Genomic DNA, 23,274 nt, shown 5'->3' with positions numbered 1-23,274 from the left:
GAGGACGTACAGGGAGCCTCCTGCAAGGTATTGCGCCTAGCTGGCACTGTGACCGAGTCCTCAAAAGGCCATTCCATTGTTCTATCAAACCAGTTGCTCAGGAAAATAGGGAACATGGTAAGACCAGTGAATTTTGTGAGCATAGGTCCATCACTACACTTTCTCCACTGTGAAGTGAGTTTCTTGATCAGAAACAATGTTGGGTGGATAAGGCATTCCGTAAGTACATGGATGGTTTTGGCCAAAGCATTGTGTGTAGAGAGAGAAAATCTGTATTCAGTCATTGGTGTCAGTTCAAGTAAGAACAGAATGCTGCCCTTCCATGATGGAAGTGTTCTCATGGAATCAACCTGCCACCACGCAGCAAACTGGCTGGTCACCCTGGGCAATGGTGCCATGTTGTTGGTCTCAGCTGCTGACAGATTGGACACGCAGCAGTGGCCACAGTCAGGTTGGCCTTGGTGAGTGGAATGCGTGTAGCTGAACCCATGCGTCACTCCTGTCCCTGCCACCATGGCCACTTGTTCTTGAGCCCATTGGGCCGTGTCAGGACTGGCTGGGAAAAGAGACTGGTACCCACAGGACAGGTCATCCTTCTGCTTAAAACCCTCCTCTGCTGAGTCACCCTTTGGTGAACATTCACAGGGGACACAAATATCTTCAGGTTGTTTTGCCCATTCAGAGAGGTCTATCCACACACCTCTTCCTCAAATCTCCTTGTCACCAATTTTCTGATCATGTTCCTTTCAAACTCCTGACCATCCAGCCACGCCATTAGCCATAGTCCATGAACTGGCACACACTTGTACCTCTGGCTATTTTTTCTTTCAAGCAAACCAAACAACAAGGTTCACTGCTCCAAGGTCTGCCCACTGGGAGGGTTCTCCTTTACTACGGTCTTTCAGGGCTGTCCCAGAAAGGGGCTGCAGTGCTGTGGCTGTCCACTCTTGGGTGGCGCCTGATTATTGTGCGGGACCATCTGTAAACTGAGCCTGTCTTTTCCCTTTCTCAATCGACTAGTCATAGGGACCTCCCCATGAGGCCACAGGTGCAGGCTGGGCAAAAGAAGGTGATGTAGCAGGAGGGGGGAGCATGGGCATGTGGGCCACTTCCTTCTGTAACTTACTTGTGACTTCAGGGTCTGCTTGAGCCTGATCTCGTATCTACCACTTCCATTTGACGATCGAGGGCTACTGTGCACGCCTAAGTTTACTGCTTTGGGTCAGACAGCACCCAGTTCATGCTGGCAGCTCAGGTAGCATGGTAACGTGGCGGTACATGGTTAAAAGTTCATGGCTAACAGTCTCTAAATGAGAGTAGTTATCCACAGAGGCTTTGCTCCAAAATCCTAAGGGCCTGTGATGTGATTCACACACAGTGGCCTGACAAATCCTCCCTTAGCGTCTCTAGTACCACTGACACTTCAAGCACCATTGGATCTGCTGGGTCCCCTGTGCCAAAAGGCAGAGCAGCTGGCCTGGCAGCTGGACCTGCTGCAGAGCCTTCTCTTATTCTGGGCCCCGTCAACACCAGCAGCTTTTCAGGTCGCTTGGTGACTGGACGTGAGTAGCTCACCCAGGTGAGGAATATGTTGCTACGAAAACCCAGGGGCACCACTAGCCGTTGTTCTTCCTGCTTTGGTTGTAGGAAGAGCACATACAACAACTTATACTTCATCTTAGAAGGGCTGCCCCACACCACTCAACTGCTAGAAAATCCACTGGCATGGAGGCCCCTAAATTTCTGTCAGACTTATTTTCCTCCCTCTGACATACCAATGTCTCACCAATCAGCCTAGAGTTATTACTTCATGCTGATGCCGTCCAATCAGAATAATGTCATCAATGTGACACCAGTGTGAAGTCTTGTGGAAGGGAAGGGGCTAAGATCTTGCTTGACTAAATGATGACATAGGGCTGGAGAGTTGAGGTACCCCTGAGGTAGGATGGTGAAAGTGTATTGCTGGTCTTGCCAGCTGAAAGAAAGCTGCTTTTCTGGTGGCCGAATAGGTCGGGAAAGAAGCATTTGCTAGATCAATAGCTGCACACCAGGTATGAGGGGAGGTGTTCATTTGCTCACACAGTGAAACCACATCTGGAGTAGCACTCGCAATCTGGTTAAGTTGATGAAAACCCACTGTCATTCTCCAGGAATCACGTGTCTCCTGCACAGGCCACACAGACAAGCTGAGCAGGGATGTGGTGGGGATCACCACCCTGTGTCCTCCACTCCTTGATGGTGGCACCAGTCTCTTCAGTACCTCTTGGAATGTAGGATTTCTTTCGGTTGAGTCTTTTCCTAGGTGAAGGCAGTTGTAATGGCTTCACTTTGTCTTTCTCACCACAATAGCCCCTACTCCACAGGTCAGGGACCAATTTGGGGATTCTGCCAGTTGCTCAGTACTATCCAATTATGCATTCTGGAATGGGGAAGTAACCACAGGATGGGTGCAGGGACCCCTGTGAGACGAACCTGAGCTCAAACTCCAGTGAACACCTGACCTCCATAGGCCTGACTCTGACTGGTGGACCACAGGGATGTTTTGGGTGTCCTGGAATTAGTGTCAGTCCAGAGCCAATGTCTACTAATTCTTGAAAAGTCTGAATAATTCCTTTTTCTCCAATGCATAGCCACCCTGGTAAAAGGCCATATCCCTTTGGGGAAGGTGAGAGAAGAGATTAACAGTGTTCATTTTTGGCAGTGTCTTTCCTCAAGGAGGCCACCATTTCCATTCAGTGAGTTTTTGGTCTGTAAAGTGACTCCAGTCTGGGAACTGATTGGAGGGTCGAATCTCTCTGTGTTGGAATTCAAGTTAGGCTTTCATTCACTTGACCTAGAACTTTTCTGCTTACACAGACTAAGTAAGAGCTAGTAGATGTCCCATCTGTTTGACTTCTAGGAGCAGCATGACTGGCTTGCCAACGTGGGCGGTCTGCGGGAGTCACCAATCTGATGGCTGCTTTGACTCTGCCACCCATTACAGACACCACGCCCCCCTTGCCTTTGATTCATTGCCACCATTTGGCCCCTGCCATCCTGGGAACCAATTATCCCCACTGCATTTAAGGATTCCAGTTCAGTGGCCAGAGTTCCCACTGTAATTTCTGACCTACAGAGAAGAGGGACCAAGGGTGCTGGGCCACCAAGTTGTTTCTCAGAGTCCTGGAGAACGGTATGTGGTCTGCACCCTCCTGGAGTGGGTAAGCAGTCGTGCATGATAACCCCCTCTAACATTCCAATCTCCCCAGGCCGCTACACTTCCTCTACAGCAGACCTCGGCAGTGCTGGCATTTCCACTTCATGTGCTAGGTCACCTCTTGCTCCAGGTTTCAGTCGACTCCCCATCTCGTAAAACCCAGTCCCTCTCATCCCCTCCTCTCTTCCGTCCACCCTTTGGTCACTTCCCTAATCTCGCATCTGGGAGGCGCCCTGTAGACCCACCCGGAAGGCCTCCCGGTCTCCTCCCCTGGACCCCGGTTCCCCCACCGCACTTCCCCTGTCGTCGTCGTCCAGAAATGAGCCAGAGTGAAAAGCAAACTTGCAGGGTCCGGAGCCGGGCTGTGGGCCCGCCGGCCCCGCCCCGGGCGCGCGCGCGCGTGTGTGCGCGCGTGTGTGCGCGCGTGAGTGTGCGCGCGCGCGTGTGCGGGGCAGAGGCTGGAAAGGAAGCCGCAGGGCCCGCGGGGAGCAGGAAGCCGCCGGCCGGCTCGCCAGCCCCCTCCCCACTTCCCGTCCCTCCCGGCGCTCGCTCCCGGCGCGGGCCTCGGGCGCACACAGCCGCCCACCGCCGCGGAGCTGGAGGAGCCGGCGGGACACGTGCGGGCCGGGGGTCCCCAGGGCGCCCCGGCGGGGGGCGGCGGGGGCCACCGCGCAGGTAGGGCGCTGTCGCGCGGCTCGGCGGGGCAGGGGCCGGGGGCGGGATCGGGCGGAGGGTTCGCGCCGCCCCCTGGAAACCGTGTAGGTCGGGGCTGTGCCTCTGTCAACACCTTGGGTTCGGTGCACCCCTTTCGGGGAGAGGGAAACTGAGGCAGGGCACGTGGCGCGCGGAGTTGGGGAGGAGGGGGTGTGGGACGACCCGCCACGCCGAACCGAGCCAGCTGCGCGCTGAGACCCGCGGGAGGCACGTCCGACACGCCCGGGAGGCGGGTGCTGCTGGGCGCGGACGGCGGCGGCGGCGGGCGGGAGTTTGGCTGCGACCCGGGACCCCGCGCCGCCACAGCCTCCCCGGGCCGCGCGCCCTCCCCGTCCCCCCGCGGGGCAGGGCCCGTCCGGCTCGCCTTCGTCCCCAGACCCACTTCTGACTCGGCGACGGGGACCCGCCCCGGGCGCAGGAGAGGGGGCCGGGTCACGCTGTCAACTTTGCGCTGACACTGCGGCCGGGAAGTGGGTGGTGGCTTTTCCAGACTGACGGGACGTCTCCTACCATCCCACCCTGAACACGTTGGCAAAGGAACCTGAGACTTTCGGCAGAGAATGAGCTTTGGCGTCCCGAGCGCTCCGCTGCTGCCCTTGCTGGGTAACCAGACACATCCCGTAGCCGCTCCGAGCCTCGGTTTCCTCAGACGTGTGAGGACACGGGTGACCCTGTCCCATAGGTCTGGTGTGTATGGAAGCACTTTGCAGAATGTATGGCCATTTGGAAAATGCCATTTGGATAATACTAGCCCTAAGATTGGGGTTTGGGGGACAGTCAGTCTGCGTCTCAATCCTGGATGTAGTCGTGCCTCAGTTTCCCCATTTGTAAAATGGGGACAATGACAGTTCCTACCACATAGGGTTGTTGTGTGGTTTAAATGTGTCTGGATGTGACACACTAGTCCAGTGCCTCAGAGAGGGTAAGCTCTAAGTAACCTTAGTTACTATTTTTACTAAGCCAAATCTAAATAATTTGGAGTTATATGGAAATACCAGTTTGATTTGATGAAAGTATGATTAGCAGAGGGTTTTAAAAGAAATTTCATTTTATTGCATTCAGGCATAGCACAGGAAGTCCTTTGAGGTTCAGTTGAGAAATCTGTCACTGAGTGAAAAGATGCCTGGATTGGCTTTCTGAGCTCTGTGACCTTGAGCCTCAGTTTCCTCATCTGTTTACAAAGAAGATGAAAGAAAAATGGGGAGAGTAATTACTGCTTTTGGTACTGATAGAGCTGCCTGAGGATCCAGTGAGGTTAAAGGTGTGAAAGCCCCCTGAAATGAGTCACTGCTTCCAGGAGGGAATGTTAACATCGGCAAGTTTTCAGAGTTTACACGGTGCTGGGGAATTCCTTTGATGACATTCTCCCCAAACCTTTGTGAGGTAGGGATTTGTAATCCTCATTCCCTGTCCCCCAAAACTGAGATTCAGGATTACTGCTTCCCAGCCCGCCCCCCCTCCCGCCCCCCAGGTCGCATAACTATTAAGGATAGAGTCAGGAGTTCTGGCAGGTGGGGAATCGAGTGCATTTTCCAAGCACAGCTGCTGAGAACTATATGCCACGTACCTTGTTTCATGGCGCTTCACTTTATTGCGCTTCACAGGGTGGCCGATTTTTACTAACTGAAAGCAAGACCTTCAGAGTCTGGCCTGCTTATTTGACAGGTGTGAGAAGTGAGGGCTACAGCAGCAGAGCAAGTATTAGAATCTGAGTCCTCTTACTTGGAGCTGCTTCCATCAAGCCACACTTTATTCCATAGTCCTGCATAATTCATCCTGCTTAAGAAACATGAGGTGAATGGAACCAAATCCTTTCGATTTATTTTCTTGAGCCATCATGGCTCTTAAAAACTTAAAATTTCAAGCAGTTACTTTTGTCTGTCCGTTTGTTCACTGACTGTTCATTCGTTCAGCATTTATAGAGTACCTCCTTGGCTCTAATTAGAATTAGAGCCACACACTGGTACCGTATCAATTTTTGAGTTAATTTAGAGGGAAACTTGCTAACAAAATAGTTGTTGAACAGGCCGCCTAGAAAGGCAGTGAGCTTTTTGCGGTTGGAAACGTTTGAGTTAGTGTTGGGTGACTAACTAGTGTGGGGAATTTAGTGGGGGGTCTGCACGTGGGGAGGGGCTGCATTGGCTGACGTGTGGGAACCCTTCCAGCTACGGGATTCAGTGACGTGTGGAGATTGGGATTGCGATTGTCTAGGATTTGAGCTACTGTGTACATTTCCTCCCACTGCTCATTGGGGGTTCGCGTTTTGCCTCCTTCCCTAACCCAGGTGGTTCCATTTCTAGAGGGCCGGACAGCTCCCTGCAGTCAGCATATCTAGGGCTGATATTAATCACGAACATGGTCAAGTTCATTCAGGAGAACAAATTGACCAGGACTAGAAATGTTCATTTTGACAGGTGGTCCTGCATGGAGACTAATTACTTTCACAGGTTGAAAGGTGAAATACCAAGTTTCGTGAGTGAATCGTGTTCGGAATGTGGGATCTGAGTTTAAATTTAGTTTTGAGACATGCACAGCAACCTAACTTTTCTTTTTCATACCTGTCGTCTCTGAATTTGTGAGTGGATTGATAATATGATTTAGCATAATCATTAGATATTATTTTTGACACAGGAGAGTATGTGTTTTGCGTTTATAAATTAAAGGATGCCTCATCTTACTCAAATACTGATAGGCAAAGGAGCACAATTTTATAGTGGGCAAGTTAGAAAGAGTAAATACAGAAATAAATTGGGGTTCTCCTGTTTTTAATACACTGGCAACTTAGAATTGTGAAAGCTGTTTTGTGATTACAAATTCTCTGATGAAAAATGGTTTGTAAACTTCAGTACGATTTAAAAAAATTGAGATACAACTGACAATACTATTATGTTAGTTTCAGGCGTACAACATAATGATTTGGTATCTATATATATTGTGACATGGTCACCACCATAGGTCTAGTGAACATCTGTCATCTTACGTAGTTACAAATTTTTGTTTTCTTCTGACAAGATCTACTCTTCTAGCAACTGCGGGCATTCTTAATATTTCCCTGTGGCTTTTCATTGTAGCCACAGGCCAGGCATAGTGAGTGTGATAATCTGTATTCAATTCAAACAGATTTGCGGGCCTGAATTTACCTTGACTCTTATCAATCCTTTGTTTCCCTTTTCTGGTTATAGAATTCTCTTCCAGAAACATTAACTTATCCATTTAATCTTTCTGTTCTATTTATTCCTTTGTTCAAGAACATGTTTTCGCACCTGCTGTATACACGGCATGGTGGTGTGCACAGGATGGTATTTAAAGATGGATTAGATTGTCCTCAAGGACCATCCAGTCTCCAGGGAAGACCCAGCAAAGCCTGGCGTTCCTTCCACCTGGTTTAAGAAACGCTGGGAGCTTCCCCTCCACTCCTAGGACGTCCCTCAGATCCCGTGTCTCTCCAGTCTTGTCACTTGCCTGTGTCGGTGTTTCTCGCTCAGCATCTGCCCCCAGCCAGGCCTGCACACTGCTGCCAGGACCTGTCCCAAGCACAGGTCTGATTAGGGTATTGTGTGTTCCTCTGTGCAGTGACCCATTGATGTCCTGCAAGCACATGCTTATCGTTCCTTTCCAGTCTTTCCGTCAGCTGGCGCTGCCAGCCCTGAAATGGATGCTCTGCCCTTTTATTGCCACACCTTTCTGCCCACCAAGAACAGGGTGGAGTGTAGGCTCTTTACCCCTATGTCGGCACATTGAAATGTTAGTCTTCATTTACCATCTGGCCAGTAAGACTTCCCAGCCTCCCCTGGTCCTCTGGGATCACCTCCCCTCCCCTCTCCTTCTGTTACAGTTTGTTATGTATTTAACCTGCTCTTACTCTGGGGTGACACCTTCAGCTCAGGGTAGCTGTCTCCTGACCCCTTATCTATGTCGTAACCTGATGGTTTAATTCACTCACACCGAATTTAATTAAACTTTTTATTATACTTTAGATTGCGTAATCTTGTGTGTAGATTAACTACATCTGCTGTTTTTATGTCTTTTGAAACCAGTCAAGAGTTCTAGAAGTTCATTTCAGTTCAAATATTCCCTGAGATGCACAAACAACTTTGCCAGATACCGTGGGAGCTCTGTAAGACAAGAAAACATGGAGAATGTTGTCCACACCCTCTAGAAGCCACTAGCTCAGTGCTGAAAAGAGAATTAATTCTTCTGAAGCTTCTGGATGTCGTTTTATCAGAATGATTGGCGCATGTGATACACCAGAATCATTTCGAGGTGGCACCTAGTAGGGGCTCAGAGAATACTTTATAGGATGAATGGATGGGTAGGTGGAAGGAGAAAGAAGGAATCCTTTAATTTATAATTTATCCATTGCAGTGTTTACTCCTATGTATAATAATTTTGAAGATAATTTACTCAAGTGTTGATTTCCATGCCTCTGTATAAAACGTGCTGTCCTCATCTAGAAGAGAGATACCAATTCTCCATTTGTAGAATCTATGTGTTGATTTCCTGGACATTCTCTTCCTGGGCAGCTATGCAGTGCAGGACAGGTGGTTCCCATCTGTGGGAGGCCTGCAGCTGTCTGGGACCATGACAAAGGGGAGTGTCACACACTGGTCCAGCATTCGTGACCTCATCCTCTACCCAGCTGGCCAATCGGCTTTGGGGTGAGTTCTGAACTACAGAGGGTGCCAAAAAAGTGAATACACATTTTGAGAAAGGAAAACTGTATTAAAATTGTAATAATATATACCGATAACAAAAGATACAAGTCATGCTTGACTTCTGGAATTACAAGAGGTGCTCAAAGTGGTTCTCATCAGCATCCAGACACTTCTGATTATGGTGAACTACTGCTTGAGCAGCGCTGACCAAACTGTCCACTTGTGTACATTTTTTTGGCATCCCCGGTATTTTCCAACCATGCAGCTTTTGTGGGTCTTTCTTTACTGGACTTAAATAGTAATTTGAATGGAAAACTTGACAAATTCTGTCTTTTTATTCCAGCTGTTATATTTTCTTGACTTTATGATTTGGGATTATCTAAGTATATTCGTTCAAATATTCATTGTATGTTAAGGCTTTGAAACTTTCTTGAAAAGCACAAGGTGATAGATCAGAAAAGGTGTTGCTTTCTCCCTTGTTTTTCCTGTCTGCAGAGGCAGAACAGGGCTCAGTGGAAACAAAGTGAGATGCCCCGAGGAGATGGTTTTCTTAGGCTGATGGATGGAGCTTGGGATGAGTTTATGTTGGCACTACTTTTAAAATTTGATTCTGCTTTTTATGAACAAAATATTTTTTCCCCCAGAAAGAAACAATATCCTATCCAAATTAGGGCACTGCCTTTCCCAATAAAATGAAAACTTATAATCATTACAGATCTGGGGAAGGGGTGAGTCAACCAGAAATTTAGTGGAGAGAAACACACTCTTGGAGATGCCTTTGCAGTCTGGGTTGAATTTTGCGAGGACAGGCCTTATCTTATGAGGGAGGTGTGACAATAAAGGTTGGGAACTTGTTGTATTGATGTCGCTAACCTTTTTTAGTATATGTGCTGCCGAAGCGAGCACACGCTAACCTTTTTTGATATCAGAGGGATTATTCATTATGAATTTGTACCAACTGGACAAACAGTTCACCAAGTTTGCTATTTGGAAGTGCTGAAAAGGGTACATGAAAAAGTTAGACGTCCTGAACTTTTCGCCAACAATTCATGGCTCTTGCATCGCGACAATGCACCAGCTCACACGGCACTGTCTGTGAGGGAGTTTTTAGCCAGTAAACGAATAACTGTATTGGAACACCCTCCCTACTCACCTGATCCGGCCCCCAATGACTTCTTTCTTTACCTGAAGATAAAAGAAATATTGAAAGGAAGGCATTTTGATGACATTCAGGACATCAAGGGTAATACAATGACAGCTCTGATGGCCATTCCAGAAAGAGTTCCAAAATTGCTTTGAAGGGTGGACTAGGCACTGGCATCAGTGCACAGCTTCCCAAGGGGAGCACTTCGAAGGTGACCGTAGTGATATTCAGCAGTGAGGTGTGTAACACTTTTTCTAGGATGAGTTCGTGAACTTAATTGTCAGACTGCGTATGTATCTTATCATTTGTGTTAGACCCGTAGTAGGTATAAGGACTTATTAAATTGCATGAGTTTAAAGTAACGTGTGATATAGCCACATGGGACTCAGGACAATGGCTTCTCAACCTGCAGTGGCTCCTGAAATGCTACATGGAGAAGCTCAGGCAGCACCTGGGTTAGAAAAGGGAGCACAGGGCACCTGTCTGAAAGTTGCTCTGCGTGCAGCACACTCTTTAATGGACTGTATGTTCAAGATCAGTACAAGTGGGAAAACTGTCTACGGGAACTGCCATTCACGCATTTCATAAGAAAAATGTCAGCTGTGCATATCAAAGCACATTATCATGATTTTAATTTGGAGTGACTTTCGAGGACTGATGAAGTATGTAGAGGGGGTGCTGCAGCACCCCCAAGCCAGGCTGCTGCTCCCAGCACCTCCCACATATTGTTGCCCATGACGTGCATTTCTTCTCATGATGCAATGTGAATGCCTGAAATATCAGAGAAATGCATCTTCTAATGGAAGTGCCGACACATTGCAATGCAAGTTTCATTTAAATTATGATCAGAATACTTCAATTTGCTCGTCATTGTTGATAAGTGATGTCTAACAAAGTGGCCAGATGGAAAGGAACTGGATTAGGGGTCAGGACCCTTTAACCTCTCTGGATCTCTGTGTTGTTCCTGTGGAAACGGGGAAGATCATATCAGAACTGTGGTAAATTGTCTAATACGATCATTTACATGAGAACTCATCATATTCTATACTACTTTGTGTCAAGAGTTGCTTTATTATCACCTTGCCAGTATTGTCCCTACCAGCAGTCCTGCCTTAAAGCTTGTCCCTCACACCCTAATCCAGGTCCCTGGTTCCTTATCTGAATCTCCGTAGAGTTTCTGCAGCAGAATAGATGCTCGTTCCCTTCACTCAGTGGGGTAAGTAAAGACTCACCGCTCGCAGGCTGGGCACATGCAGTTGGCTCCTGTGTGAGCTGCGTCAGGTCAGACGGCTGTGGGAGGGTTTACGCCTTTGAAAGGCTTGTGGATTTGCGAATCATTCGTGATGTGTCACGAACTTGTACACACTTAACAGCTGCTGTGATTGTTTTGCTTCTTCTCCTCCCTTTCCCGTCTTTCCCTCCTCTGTTTCCAGTTCCTAGCCTCAGGTACTGTTGTTGTCTTTACTGTTTCCTGAGACGCCACTAATGTGCTGTCACCAAGCCTGAGCAGAGGGATGCCGGTGTGTCGCAGGGGAGATGGGAGCAAGACCTCCTTGAGCATGGACTGCCCAGTGCGGCCGCAGCGTGGTTGGTTCTGGAGCAGGAGTACAGCCTGGCCCGCCGACAGGGCAGCCGTGGCGGTCTGCGTTGGGTGCCCAGGGTTCCCACTCAGCCTGCGACTGAGTTCACCAGACCCCCTGGTTTTTGATTGATGGTCTGACCTGTGGCTTCTCCTGCTTTGCCGAGCTCTTTGGGAGGTCAGGGGTGGAGACTGCCTCGTGCTGCTTCTGATTCTTCTCCTGGATTAATCTTCTACCAATTTTGCAGCCTGAAGGCAAATGGTACCCTACCCTGCAATCTCCCTGGGCTCCAGACACACTGCTGGTCTTGGAGGGAGCTCTGGACCACTGCTGCCCTTGCTAGGCCTGAAGGGGAAAGGGTTGGAACTGTCAAGGTGCCCCCTTAAATGCCCACCGCCACAGATAGTGGAGGTGAGAGCAATTCCTCTGCACACATGGTGCTGCCTAGTGCTGCCTGTGATGAAAAGGCCTAATGTGCATGGTTTGTACCAAGTGCATCGTGGAGCGTGAAGGCTGCGTGACAGCACATGTGGGGTGGCTGTGAAGGGAATTCTGGTTCTAGACCCTGTCAGTCTCTGCCTTTTCAAGGTGTGAGTTAATTTTAGTTTTGCCTTATACATTTTCATCTGTGTGAAGGCAGGCTCTGCAGCATTCTCCATACGGCACCGTCAAATTTGGTTTCTTTGACTCCCTCTCTGATGGTTTGCCTCTCTGGTCACAGAAAAGAATGGCTGATCTTGCCAGTATCATTTCATACCCGAAGAGGGCATTCTAACCCTAGAGCAGCTCCGAACAGCAGCTCCTGCCGCCTGCCGTTGCCTCAGCCCCGAGTGCAGACGTGTGTCCTTTTTCTCTCTCTCTCTTTCTCTCTGTTTCTCTCTCTCTCTCTCTCTCTCTCACGTGTTTTGGCCCCAGGGAGGAAATAGTCACCATTCACATTTATTTAAAAAAACCATTATGGAAACGATCCCACCCGAGTGCACACTGAGACAGAGGGGGACCCAGCTACTTGCTTTCTCGTGGAACCTTGTGGCTCCCTTTGCATTTTCGGAGCTCTTTTCATGGAGGGAAAACTGTGGTGAGGCTGAGGACTTGGCAGGCCGGCTGGCTCTTCCTGGGGGTTCTTCTGGCATTGCCTGCAATGAGTGTGGGAGTCAGAGACCCATCAGTGTGAAGATAATGCCGGCTTGTTCCCCGGAACCCGGAGGAGCCAGAGTCAAAGGGGTTTTTGTTTCACCAGTAGAACCCCCCGGGGAAATCCCAGCTTCAGATTTCCCTGTGTAGTCTCCTTGTCCCATCAGACCTCACTGTGCTTGGGCCTCGTGTGAGCGAGGCAGTAACGTGTACAAAGAAGAACTAAGAGATGCCGTGCAGGCTGGGCACTGCCCCCGGGCCTGCAGCCCACGCTGTCCAGCAGTGTGCACTGGGCCCGTGAACTGAAGGTAATAATAGCTGTTATTCTGTTATGAGATCGGCTGTGGCCGTGCGAGGAGAGGTCTGAGCACTGCGCCTGCTTCATCATCGGCTCTCAGTATTATTATTGAGGGGCTGCTGTCAGATTGCAGGTCTTTACCAGCAATACTGTCACTCACTCAGTATATGACCAGCAACAAGCAGTTTGATTTCTCTTTGTAAGCGGGTAATAATACTGCTTATTTTGTGGACTGTTGTGATGATTACATGAGCTAATACTTGCAAAGGGCTTAGAAGACACCATATTAAAACAGGTGGGCTGCAGACTCCAGCTGTGCAGGGTGTCCTACCATCAGGGAGTGAGCAGGACCAACGTCCAGGCCGGGCCCAGGCGCTGAGGAGCGTATGCCTCTTTGCAATTCATCAGCGCAGAGGGGCTGCCTTTCCTAATTTTCCTTCCCAGAGGCCACCTCTTTTTACAGTTCTCGCCCCACAGGGGGTACCTTTACACATTTTGCCCAGTGGTACCAGCTGTGCTAACAGTGCCCTGTCAACAGGAGAAAGATGCTGTTATTAGTGGAGCAGACAGAGCTTTCTGGAGGGAGTGCCTGGTAGCCTTTACCTGGCTCCACGTCGGTCATTTCACTTTAATTTCAACGATATGATTACCATAGTCAGAGGAGCAATTTTGCTGTTTCCTCAATTCTAAAATTCCTCTAGGGTTTTCCTTGAGCCCAAGGGCTAGGATCCTCTGCCGTCCAAGGCGCCCTCCTCACCACTGGCCTCCACATGTCCTCTAGAAGGGACGCTTGTTAACACCAGGTGAGAATGCAGGCTGGGTGCTGGTCATTGGCTCCCAGCCCTCACCCACCCTCTGTGCCCTGCTGTTTTCTGCTGGGTGAGGGTGGGAGTCTGAAAACGACAGGTGCCTGGCTCCTCGCTAGCTCCTTCCATAGGAGGTCCTGGTGGGAGGCGAGAGGCCGGAGGACAAGAGTTTCCTGATTCTGGTTTCACAGTGGGGCCCTTGGGACTCCAACAGCTCTGACAGGTGGCTCTTCTCCTGGTTCCGGAACCAACGCAACAACCTCTGTAACTGAACAGCAGACTAAGCGGACTCGTGGACACAGCGTTCACGTCTGACCTCTAGCTCTTTTCCCTTCTTCATCTGCTCCTGCCTCCTCCTCCTCCTTTGTTCCCTTCTAGTTCTTTCCATACCTTTGTGACCAATTCCCTGTATTAAGTGTCCTCTGTTTGGCATACGTGGAGTGGTCTGTTTTCTTGCCCTTTGTGTGTGGACTCTATTGGGTGCTGAGGGTCCCATGGGGCACAGACCAATCCCTTCTGTTTCTGTTTTCATCATGCATGTCAGTATTACTGCCGTAGACTTTAAAATAGGGGTGCAGCCTCTAGCCTCTTCCTAATCACGGTGGATGTTATGGTCAGGTTGATTTTCCGGAAATTCTAGTTCATCTGGCTCACCCCTCTGCTCAGAACCCCACAATTTTTATGGTGGCCATTTAGCAAACATGTAGTCAGCTGTGACCTAAACCCCAATGGCAGGAACCCTAACCATGGACACCCCTTCCTCTGTGCTCATAACAGAGAGGACTGATTAGGCAGAGGGTTGTTCTGTGACCCTGGCTGGGAGGAAGGCTGTTAGCGCAGTGATGGACACACCGAAGGACATGTGGCGCCCTGCTGTGTGTCCTCCCTGCCCCTCACTACTTCTTGTGAAGTCAGACTGGGGCCCCTGGGACAGGCCTCCCGCTGCACTGGCCCCTCCCCTCCCGGAGGCCCGCTTATCAGGCCTGCCCAACCACCGGGTTAGGGGAGGCAGAGACTGGGAAGTTCAGTCATGTCAGCTCCTGGAAGCCGGTGGAAACGTGTGCTGTGAAAAGTGCAGGTGAGCTGAACCTAGAGAAGATTGTTATTACCTTTGGAGGGGGTTTCTTACCCATAGGTTTTCTTACTCCCTTGAAATAACATTGTTAGGGAATTCCATATTGTAAGGGATGGGGAGAATCTCTTAAGGGAAATGAAAGGGACATTACAGGGTCAACTGGAGGATAATTAGAAGAGTTAATGTTCAAACATAGTCTTATTGTTTTTATATTAAAAACAAAACATAGTCATTGTAAAAAAAAAAAAAATAAAGCCTGAAAAATACATGATGGAAGAAGAAGTGATCGCGAAAGCCCTGCCATCCTCACTGGTAATTTTGTAGTGAACATCCTTTTAGAAGGTTCTAAGAGCCTATCAGACAGAAGTGGGATTATGTTGCGTCTTGTTTTCTAACCATATTTCCCCCGATTTATTAGCATAGCACAGAAACGTTTTCAAGTCATTAAATGTTACTTCACTTTATTATTTCTAACGGCTACATGGTCTTCCGCGTTAGCAGCGAAATTTACTCATCCAGCCACATTGAACTAGATGCTTACAGCTGCTACCCTTTATAATGTGCTGATTCGTAGTAAGTTCTTGTATTTCAGGTGATGCTAATGCTTTAACAGATATTCTGCGATATCAACAGGTTGAAATCTTCGAAGTTTCTCTCCTCGGCCAAGTTCAGGTGCTCCCTCCATTTCCTGGTGGCTACCGTGAGGGAGCAGGCTTGGATGGGGCTGCTCGGCCTTCCATGGCCATTCGGACCCAGGCTGAGACAGTGCCCTGCTGACTTCAGCCTGTCGCTTCCAGGTGTGCCCTGGCCTCTGCCACCCAGCCAGCAGAAGGTAGAAAAGAGAGGGCAGAAGATTTCACAGGAGGCTTTTGTGGATCAGAACTGCAAGCGGCAGATGCCGCTTCTGCCCACATTCCATTGGCCAGGGTTAGTCAGGTGGCCACCCAAAGCTGCCATGGAGGCTGGGAAATGTCACTTAGCTGTGTATGCAGGAGGAAAGGGAAATAGGTTTGGTGAACAGCGGCAGTCTCTGCCAGAGCTCTCCCTACGGGTCACCAAATTCCTGTGTCACTTTCCCCCCCACATCGAGACCCACTCACCCCTTGCAGAAGGAGACACCATTTAAGTTCCATGCAGTTGTTGGGCTGATGTGCACTCTTCTCCATCACGTCTAAATGAGGCCCCTCATGGTTCTGTGACTTGTGAGTGAAAGAAGGACAAAGTGATTTGCTTCCTCCCCAGCCCTCCCAGTTTTCAGTGCTGGAGCAGAGACAGCATAACAGGGTGAAATGGGAGATACCCAGTAGTCACAGCTTCGAAGCAATCACGGTTGCCTGTGGGGGCAGGGTGAAGGCCCCCAGCCAGGGCCTGAGAGAACTTTCTCCATTAGACTTCCTTCCTGCTTTCTGCGAGGAAGTCTCATCTGCTGGTCTCCATGGTCCCTGGCTCTGTCCTGCCAAGTTCCTGTTGGCCCTTTACGCTCCATGGCAACATTTGAAGCAGTTACTGGGGAGTCTCCATCTTCATGTGCGCATAAACAGCTTTTGCTGCCCTCTGTTTGGTGGCCTGAGGTTTGTTAAGGCTCATATGGACATTTTTCTTTTTTTTAAAGTCCGTTCGTGATTTATCAGACCTCACATTTCTGTCAAAAACTTTGTAGGTTTCTCTTATATTTTCTTCCATTACGTTCCTTATACCAATAACTATTCCCAGAGTTTTTTTCTAGACATTCTAATCAAGCTCGATTTATTGTGTTATCACCCCATGCCCTTCTTTATCACTGAAATGATTCTCAGGCTCAGATGGGAAGCCAGCACTCTGAATCAGTTCTTTGCCACAGGGGCTGTCTTTGGGCTTTTGTCATCAAACATTTTTCAGTCTTATTTCTTACTCTTTGAGATTTAGAAGCAGTCAGCTTTGCCAACCCTTCAAGCACACACATTTCTGGATTCTATTCTCTCTCATTTATGCATGCAAATCAACAAATTCTCGACTGTAAAACTGTATAAACTATAAAAAAGCATAAAGATGAAATGAAAAAGTGGTAAAATATTACAAAGGACTCAAAATGTTAAATAAGTGAAAATAAAAATATCAAGAGAGGCAGAACAAACTCGGGACATAATAATCACAATTATCTAAGGTTCAAAACAACGAAACGAGAAGTTTCCTCAATGCCAAATTGAAAATGGTTAACGTAAACTAAAAACATGAAATGATGAATAAAACAATATAAGAATTACAAACTTTTTAGAAGACTATGGGATCTTAAAAACAAAGTTACAGAAACAGGTAAAGGAAGTGGCAACACAAATCCTGCTCTCACGGTGCTCCAATCTGATCAACACCTGTGATTAGGGGTCTGCAGTAGACGTTTTCAGGTCTGAGAGCTGCGGGGTAGAGAGGGCCTTGGGTCTCCTTGGGTCACCAATTACACTGTTTATTTACTGACACAGACTTACATGACAAGGTATGGTAAAAAAAACACGGTGAATGTTAAAAAAAATTTTACTGCAGTAAAAGACACATTGCCATTAATCCCCCTCAAAATACTCCCCCTCACTTCGAACACACTTATCCCATCATTCTTGCCACTTTCTGAAGCAGTTCTGGAAGTCCTCTTTCATGAGTATCTTTAGTTGCACTGTCATTGCTGCTTTGATTTCCTGAATAGATTCAAAACATTTATCTTTCGTGGTCATTTTGACTTTGGAGAAGAGCCAGAAGTCGCACGGTGTCAGATCTGCTGAATAACGTGGATGAGGATACACTGTAATGTTTTTATTTGACAGAAATTTCTGTACCACAAGTGATGTGTGACACAGAGCCTTTCTGTTGTGATCACGAAATACAGTGAATGCTGCTGCTGAGTGCCCTCCAACAGAAAGGCAGGGATCTTCAATACGGAAAGGGGCACATCAAACCTTAGTAACAGTGTGTGACAAGTTTCAACTTGTTCGGTGCGGTCAGTCGGGTGTGAGCTATGATTGAGAGAAGGTGCGTTTTAAAGTGTGCCATAATGCTCCGTGGCACACATCGCTTCTGGTATATGGCAGTTTCTGTCAAATAAAAAAATTGTGGGGGGATCAAATATATGGTGATGAAAGGAGAACTGACTCTGAGTGGTGAACACACAATGGGATTTATAGATGATGTAATACAGAATTGTACACCTGAAATCTATGTAATTTCACTAACAATCGTCACCCCAATAAATTAAAAAAAAAACAAAAACACATTGTGTTGGTGTCCTCACCCACCTTATTCACCAGTTCTGGCACTGTGCAACTTCTGGCTCTTCCCCAAAGTCAAAATGACTCAGGACATCTCCCTCCCCCAATGATAGTGTGGTTGGCAGAATAATGGCCCTTCACTGATCCTAGTGCTTGGAACCTGTGCATGTGTCACTTTACGTGGCAAAAGGGACTTTGCAGAGGTGATTAAGTTAGGGCTCGTAAGAAGAGACTACCTTGGATAATAGCAGTGCGCCCAGTGTACACACAGGGTCCTTACAGGTGAGAGAGGGAGGCAGGAGTCAAAGTCAGAGATTTGAAGACGATAATCTGCTGGTTGTAAATATGGAGGAACGGGCCATAAACCAAGGAATTCAGGCAGTTTCTGAAATATGGAAAAGTCAAGAAAACAAATTTTTCCCCTAGAGCCTCCATAAGAAAGGTAACACGTCTTACACCTTGATTTTAGCTCAGCGACACCCATTTGGGACCCTTGACCCTTGACCTCCAGAACTGTAAGATAATAAATTTGTATTGCTTTAACCTATTAAGTTTGTGGTAATTTGTTACAGAAGCAATAGGGAATGAACACAGTAGTTTCTCCACTTTCCTTACCCTCTTGATAATTTCTTAATTAGTTCTCTAAAATTCTTCTTTCCTTCACTTCTCTCCCTCCTTCTGTCACTGTTCCAAATCATTTCCAGGGCTCTGCTTCACCAGCTGGGTCATCACTCTCTGTGGGCATGGAAAGATTCTCGCTTCTGCTTAAGGCCGTGCCCTGCTAACGACCTTCGGGGCTGTTCTCTCTAAAAGGTGGTGCCCAGAAAGGGAAAGGATGGCCCCTCCGTGATCTTAGCAGAAAAGGGAGCAGTAGGTCTCCTATTGCCTCAGTCTGAATGCTGGGTGTCTTCCATGCAAGCCAAGATGCTGCTTATTTTTTGGTGCCCAGGTCACATCACACTGACCACTCATGTTGAGTGGATTGCTCACTACAACCCCTAAACTTTTCACATCATGTTAAAGCAAAAGACTTTGTGAATCGTTCTTGTGTCTTGTAGAATGTCTGCCATCTTGAGTCATGTAGCTTTTGGCTCTAAGAGGAAAAAAATGTACTGAATTAATCTCTCCAGGGACATACTTAAAGCCCGTGCTAATACGGAGAGACAGATGGAATTCTGAGAGAAAGATGGCAAATTCTAGAGCTAATCTAATTAAAGGGCTATGGGAATTTTTCATTGGTGCATAAATAAAATATGACAATCAGTGTCAGCTAAGAAACCTCAGCAAATATGTAATCTCATTATTTTTTGGCATTACATAGAAATTTTAGTTTTTCTTTTCTTTTTTTTTTTACAAGTAATCGTGTGATATAAAAAGCTGAGGGAAGCAGAGACAGGGTAGGCACATGCCCATCATCTATGCCCCACCTCTCCCTACATACTCCTCAGATGGCAGAGGATCTCCCAACCATTTGAATTCATGACACATCTGTGCCATAACCAGCTTGAAGGTTAAAGGAAAATGCTCTTAGGGAAAATAAAAGGCTTTCATCCTAGCCCTGTTGTCATGGGCTCTGAGCCTGACCAGAAGGAAACCTGAGAATCTGGAGATGAGAGCTCAGGGCTAGCTTCAGAGAAGGTTATTGAGAGTTCTCAGGCATGGAATACTTCTTTCCTTTCAAATTCAAAAAGGCTGTGTCCCGGCCCTCTGGGCTTCCTAGAATTTGCATTTAATTGTTTATGCATTCCTGGGCAAATATTTCAAACCACGAAGCTAACATGCGGTATCTCCCAAGTGGTAGACCAGCAGGCTCCCTGCCACAGTTGCCTGGCACAGTGCATATCCTGAAGGAAGTCCTTCAGGACCACTGGGACTTAGTGCCCCTAAGAGAAGGAGGAAAGCAACTGAGAGATTATTTCCATTAACTTAAAGGTGCCCAAGAGGACCACAGAGGTCTTCTGGTTTGGATAAATCTGGGGCAGTCGAAATGTTGCCAAGGGATGTAGGAAGAAAGGTTAATTTGCACACTTGAGCTTTGTAGTCTGTCTGACCCCTTTGGAGGAGTGTACCACTCTTGAAATGGCAGAATTAGGGCTTCCAGGCTTCCTTACCTTCAGCGACCTTTCCTCAGCAATCTTGTCCCTGATAAGCTACAGGGAAGCTGTTCTGCTCGTATGACCCGTGGTGGTATTAACACCTAGGGTGAGTGCCATTTTAACTTCGCTCGGATGTACTTCACCCTTGCTGAGTTAAGATCAAATTGCTTTCTACTTCAGTAAATCCAATTTTGATTTCTAACTGACCACAGGTTAAAGTTTTAATTTAAAATTCCTTTTCTTTTAAAAATTAGCAATTCAAACTGCAAGGTTGGTAAGGCAGCCTGGATTCTGAGACTGTTGGTGTTGGACGGGGCCTTAGCAACCATCTGTCCTGAGGGATGCCTCATTGAATTCTTCCAGGGGCAGGATAGTCACTACTTTAAATGGATGACGTGTAATAATGTGAAGGAAAGTGCTTTGTACACCGTAGGACATTCAACAAATTTTAAATGTTATGAGCATTTGTAAAGATACTTTTTCCACTGTTGCCAGCTGTACTTATTATGACACGTGTTTTCATATTGAACGCCTATGCTATGTTTTGGGAATAGAAGTTAGAATAACTTTATTAAATCATTTAGTAACATTTTCCACCTTGAACACTCATTTCTATGCAGTTGTGGGATGTGTCTGTCCCTCAGGAGGACAAGAAATGATTTTCAGAGTCATGGGACTTGACAAGAAATACCATGATTCACGTTTTTACATTCTCCTTCTGCCAAGGAGAAAGTCTCAATTTACTGCTAGTGTGTCTTTAATCTTCTCTAAAACCAGTTTTCCTTTGTAATAAAGATGGAGCTGAGTAGGGTTCGGTCCCCAAATTTTTGGCCAACAACAAAAAATGCTGTTTTGCTTTCATGGTCTTTATTTGTATGATTATCTTCTGAATATGGCAAGTGATCATCAGATACCATTTTTGGTAATAGTCCCACAAAATATTTTTAAAAATATATTTCAGCAGAAGGAATGAGCCAATTTAAGCAAAAGTATGAAAAAATATTATTATACATGGTGGTCTGCTGTAACAAGCACCATGAAGTTGTGTAGGATCAGCTGATGTTAGGGACACATGGCTCTCGTGGTCATTGAGAGATGGGCCATGGATCAGAGCACAGCCATTGATAACAGACAACACACAATTTCCTGTTTCACACGGCAGCCTTTTAAATATATGATTATAGGACTCACAGGTCTTTCCAGCTCTTTCCATGTCGGTGTATGCTGCCCATGCCCTAGGCATGCGTGAGTCTTGGGGAAGCTCCCTGTTCATTGTGTTCAGAAGCAGTCCTTGTTCTGATTCCCCTAATCAGATGAAGAAGGGAAGTCAGGACCTAAGGAGAGTAATAGGAATGGCCTAGAGAGAAGCCTCCCAGTGAGGGAGATGCCTGGGATTGGTAGGAGGAACTGCTGGGTAGAACTCAGGAGTGATGTTTGTGTTCTCACACGCCTCTGTAGCAGTGCACAAAATAGGGTTGTAAGCAAAATGAATTGAAATGTTCATATCAGATGGTGAAGGTGGAAAGACTTTCAAGATTCTTGTTGGAAAGTTGGCAAGAGTGTCTTTGCGGCTTGCTTCTCTGAGACTGAAGGTTTTTCATCTCAAAGATTGTTTGGTTGATTAAATGAGAGATTGCTTGGAAAAGACTTTGAAAAACCAGAAAGTGCTATAAAAATGTCAAAGATTATTTTTCCATTAGTTATGTTATTATTTTGTATTGCCACCATTAGGACATTTATATTTTATTCTATATTTCTACTTTTCATAGTTGTTTGATCTTAGTGCATTGTTTAAAAGGATTCAGTGCTCCCCAGTAGTCCTTTCAGAAAAGAGCCTTGCCATTCCTGAGTCCTGTACCTTGATTTATCTCTTGGTTGTCTGGATTTCACCATCTGAAGATTTTTATCATGATCATGAATGTTGAATAATGACTTTTGGTTGTCTTTATAATATTTGACACCTTAACTGGGTATAAAATTCTTGAGTGTTCCCACCCTTACCCCTAAACTATGTAGTGTCACTCAGCATTGCATGAAACCAGCTTGAATTTTGCCCTTTATACCATGTTTCCCTGAAAATAAGACCTACCCCCAAAATAAGCCCCAGTTAAGATTGTTAGATGGATGCCCTTAGTATGTTACAATGATGTTTCCTAAGATGACATGACTGTATTTGAATAAATGTAGATTGTTGTACATTATGAAATAATAAGACATCCTCTGAAAATATGCCCTAATGCATCTTTCGGAGCAAAAATTAATGTAAGAACCAGTCTTATTTTGGGGGAAATATGGTATAAGACCCGGTCTTATTTTCGGGGAAACACGGTATATGTGACCTGAGGTTTTTTTTTTTTTTTTTTTTTTTTCTGAGATTCATTCTTTTTCTTTGGAGTTCAGTGATTTTACTAGGATATCTTGTTGTTGGTCATATATTAATTTTTTTCCTGGATGTTGTGTATACCTTTTATCTGTAGGTTTAGATTAAAAAAAATTCCTTAGATGTTTTCTTCTACCTTTGGTCCCCTATTTCTTTTTTCTCCTTGAGGGACACCATATGTTTGTTGCCCTGAATGTATATCCTCTTCTCTTTTTTTCCTTCCTATTTTCCTTGCATTTTGTCATTTTTCTCAAGCTATATATCAAGTTATCGACTCTGTTTTCAGCTGGAACTGTACTTGCTGTTTCTGAGATGGCTTTGCTTTATGGATGAACTGAGCAGACACCAGGCAGGCGTGAGCTGCCCTGTGGTGAATCTTCCTAGGTTATTGTTCTCTAAAAATGTTAGTGCCTCTCAAATTAACCATTGGGCAGCAGCTGCCTTCTTCCCGGCTCATGCCCACATGCTTCGTTCTTCGAGCAAGGTACTTGGAGAACCATTCTTTCCTTCTCAAGAACTGGGGAGGAATGTCTTTATTCTGGTGTCTGCTATTATTTTTATCCAAATGTTACAGTATTTAGCAGATATTCCCCACCATTTGAGGAAGCAGTGTAGTGTTAAAAACATGACTGTGGAGTACACATGAGGTTGGGTAAGTTACTTAACTTCTCGATGACTTAGTTTTCCTCACCTGTACAAAGAGGCCAGTAACACGGCAGTTTTGAGAAGGAAATGAATTAATGGTTACACAGTGTCGATAACAGAGTCTGGCACTAATAATAAACAGGCACTTCATAAGGGCTGATTAGATGAATGTGACCTGTGAACGCTCGTCGTCAGTAGTTTTCTCCCCAGCTTCTCAGCTTTGTCCATGTCCGTGGGCTTCACAGAAGTGCGGTTAACTTGCCTTTATTCCATTCTCTTGCCCCAGAAGTTGCCTGATTTGTTGTGCTTATGACATGT

At 46.6% G+C, this 23,274-nt stretch overlaps 1 protein-coding gene across 1 annotated transcript in view; it reads left to right on the top strand.

The window, feature by feature from the left end:
• Positions 1-3,174: 3,174 nt before the first annotated feature.
• DISC1 (DISC1 scaffold protein) overlaps positions 3,175-23,274 on the top strand; it is a gene marked incomplete at both ends in the record, with an annotated part of 280,468 nt that continues 260,368 nt past the window's right edge. The window contains 2 exons of the mRNA XM_081039321.1: positions 3,175-3,196; positions 3,689-3,871. Of these exons, the coding sequence (XP_080895447.1) occupies positions 3,175-3,196; positions 3,689-3,871 (205 nt within the window). The remainder of the gene's footprint in view (positions 3,197-3,688; positions 3,872-23,274) is intronic.

The sequence above is a fragment of the Rhinolophus hipposideros genome (genome assembly GCF_964194185.1).
Source record: "Rhinolophus hipposideros genome assembly, chromosome: 26".
Classification (NCBI taxonomy): Eukaryota; Metazoa; Chordata; class Mammalia; order Chiroptera; family Rhinolophidae; genus Rhinolophus; species Rhinolophus hipposideros.
This window is presented reverse-complemented; position numbering and strand designations above follow the sequence as displayed.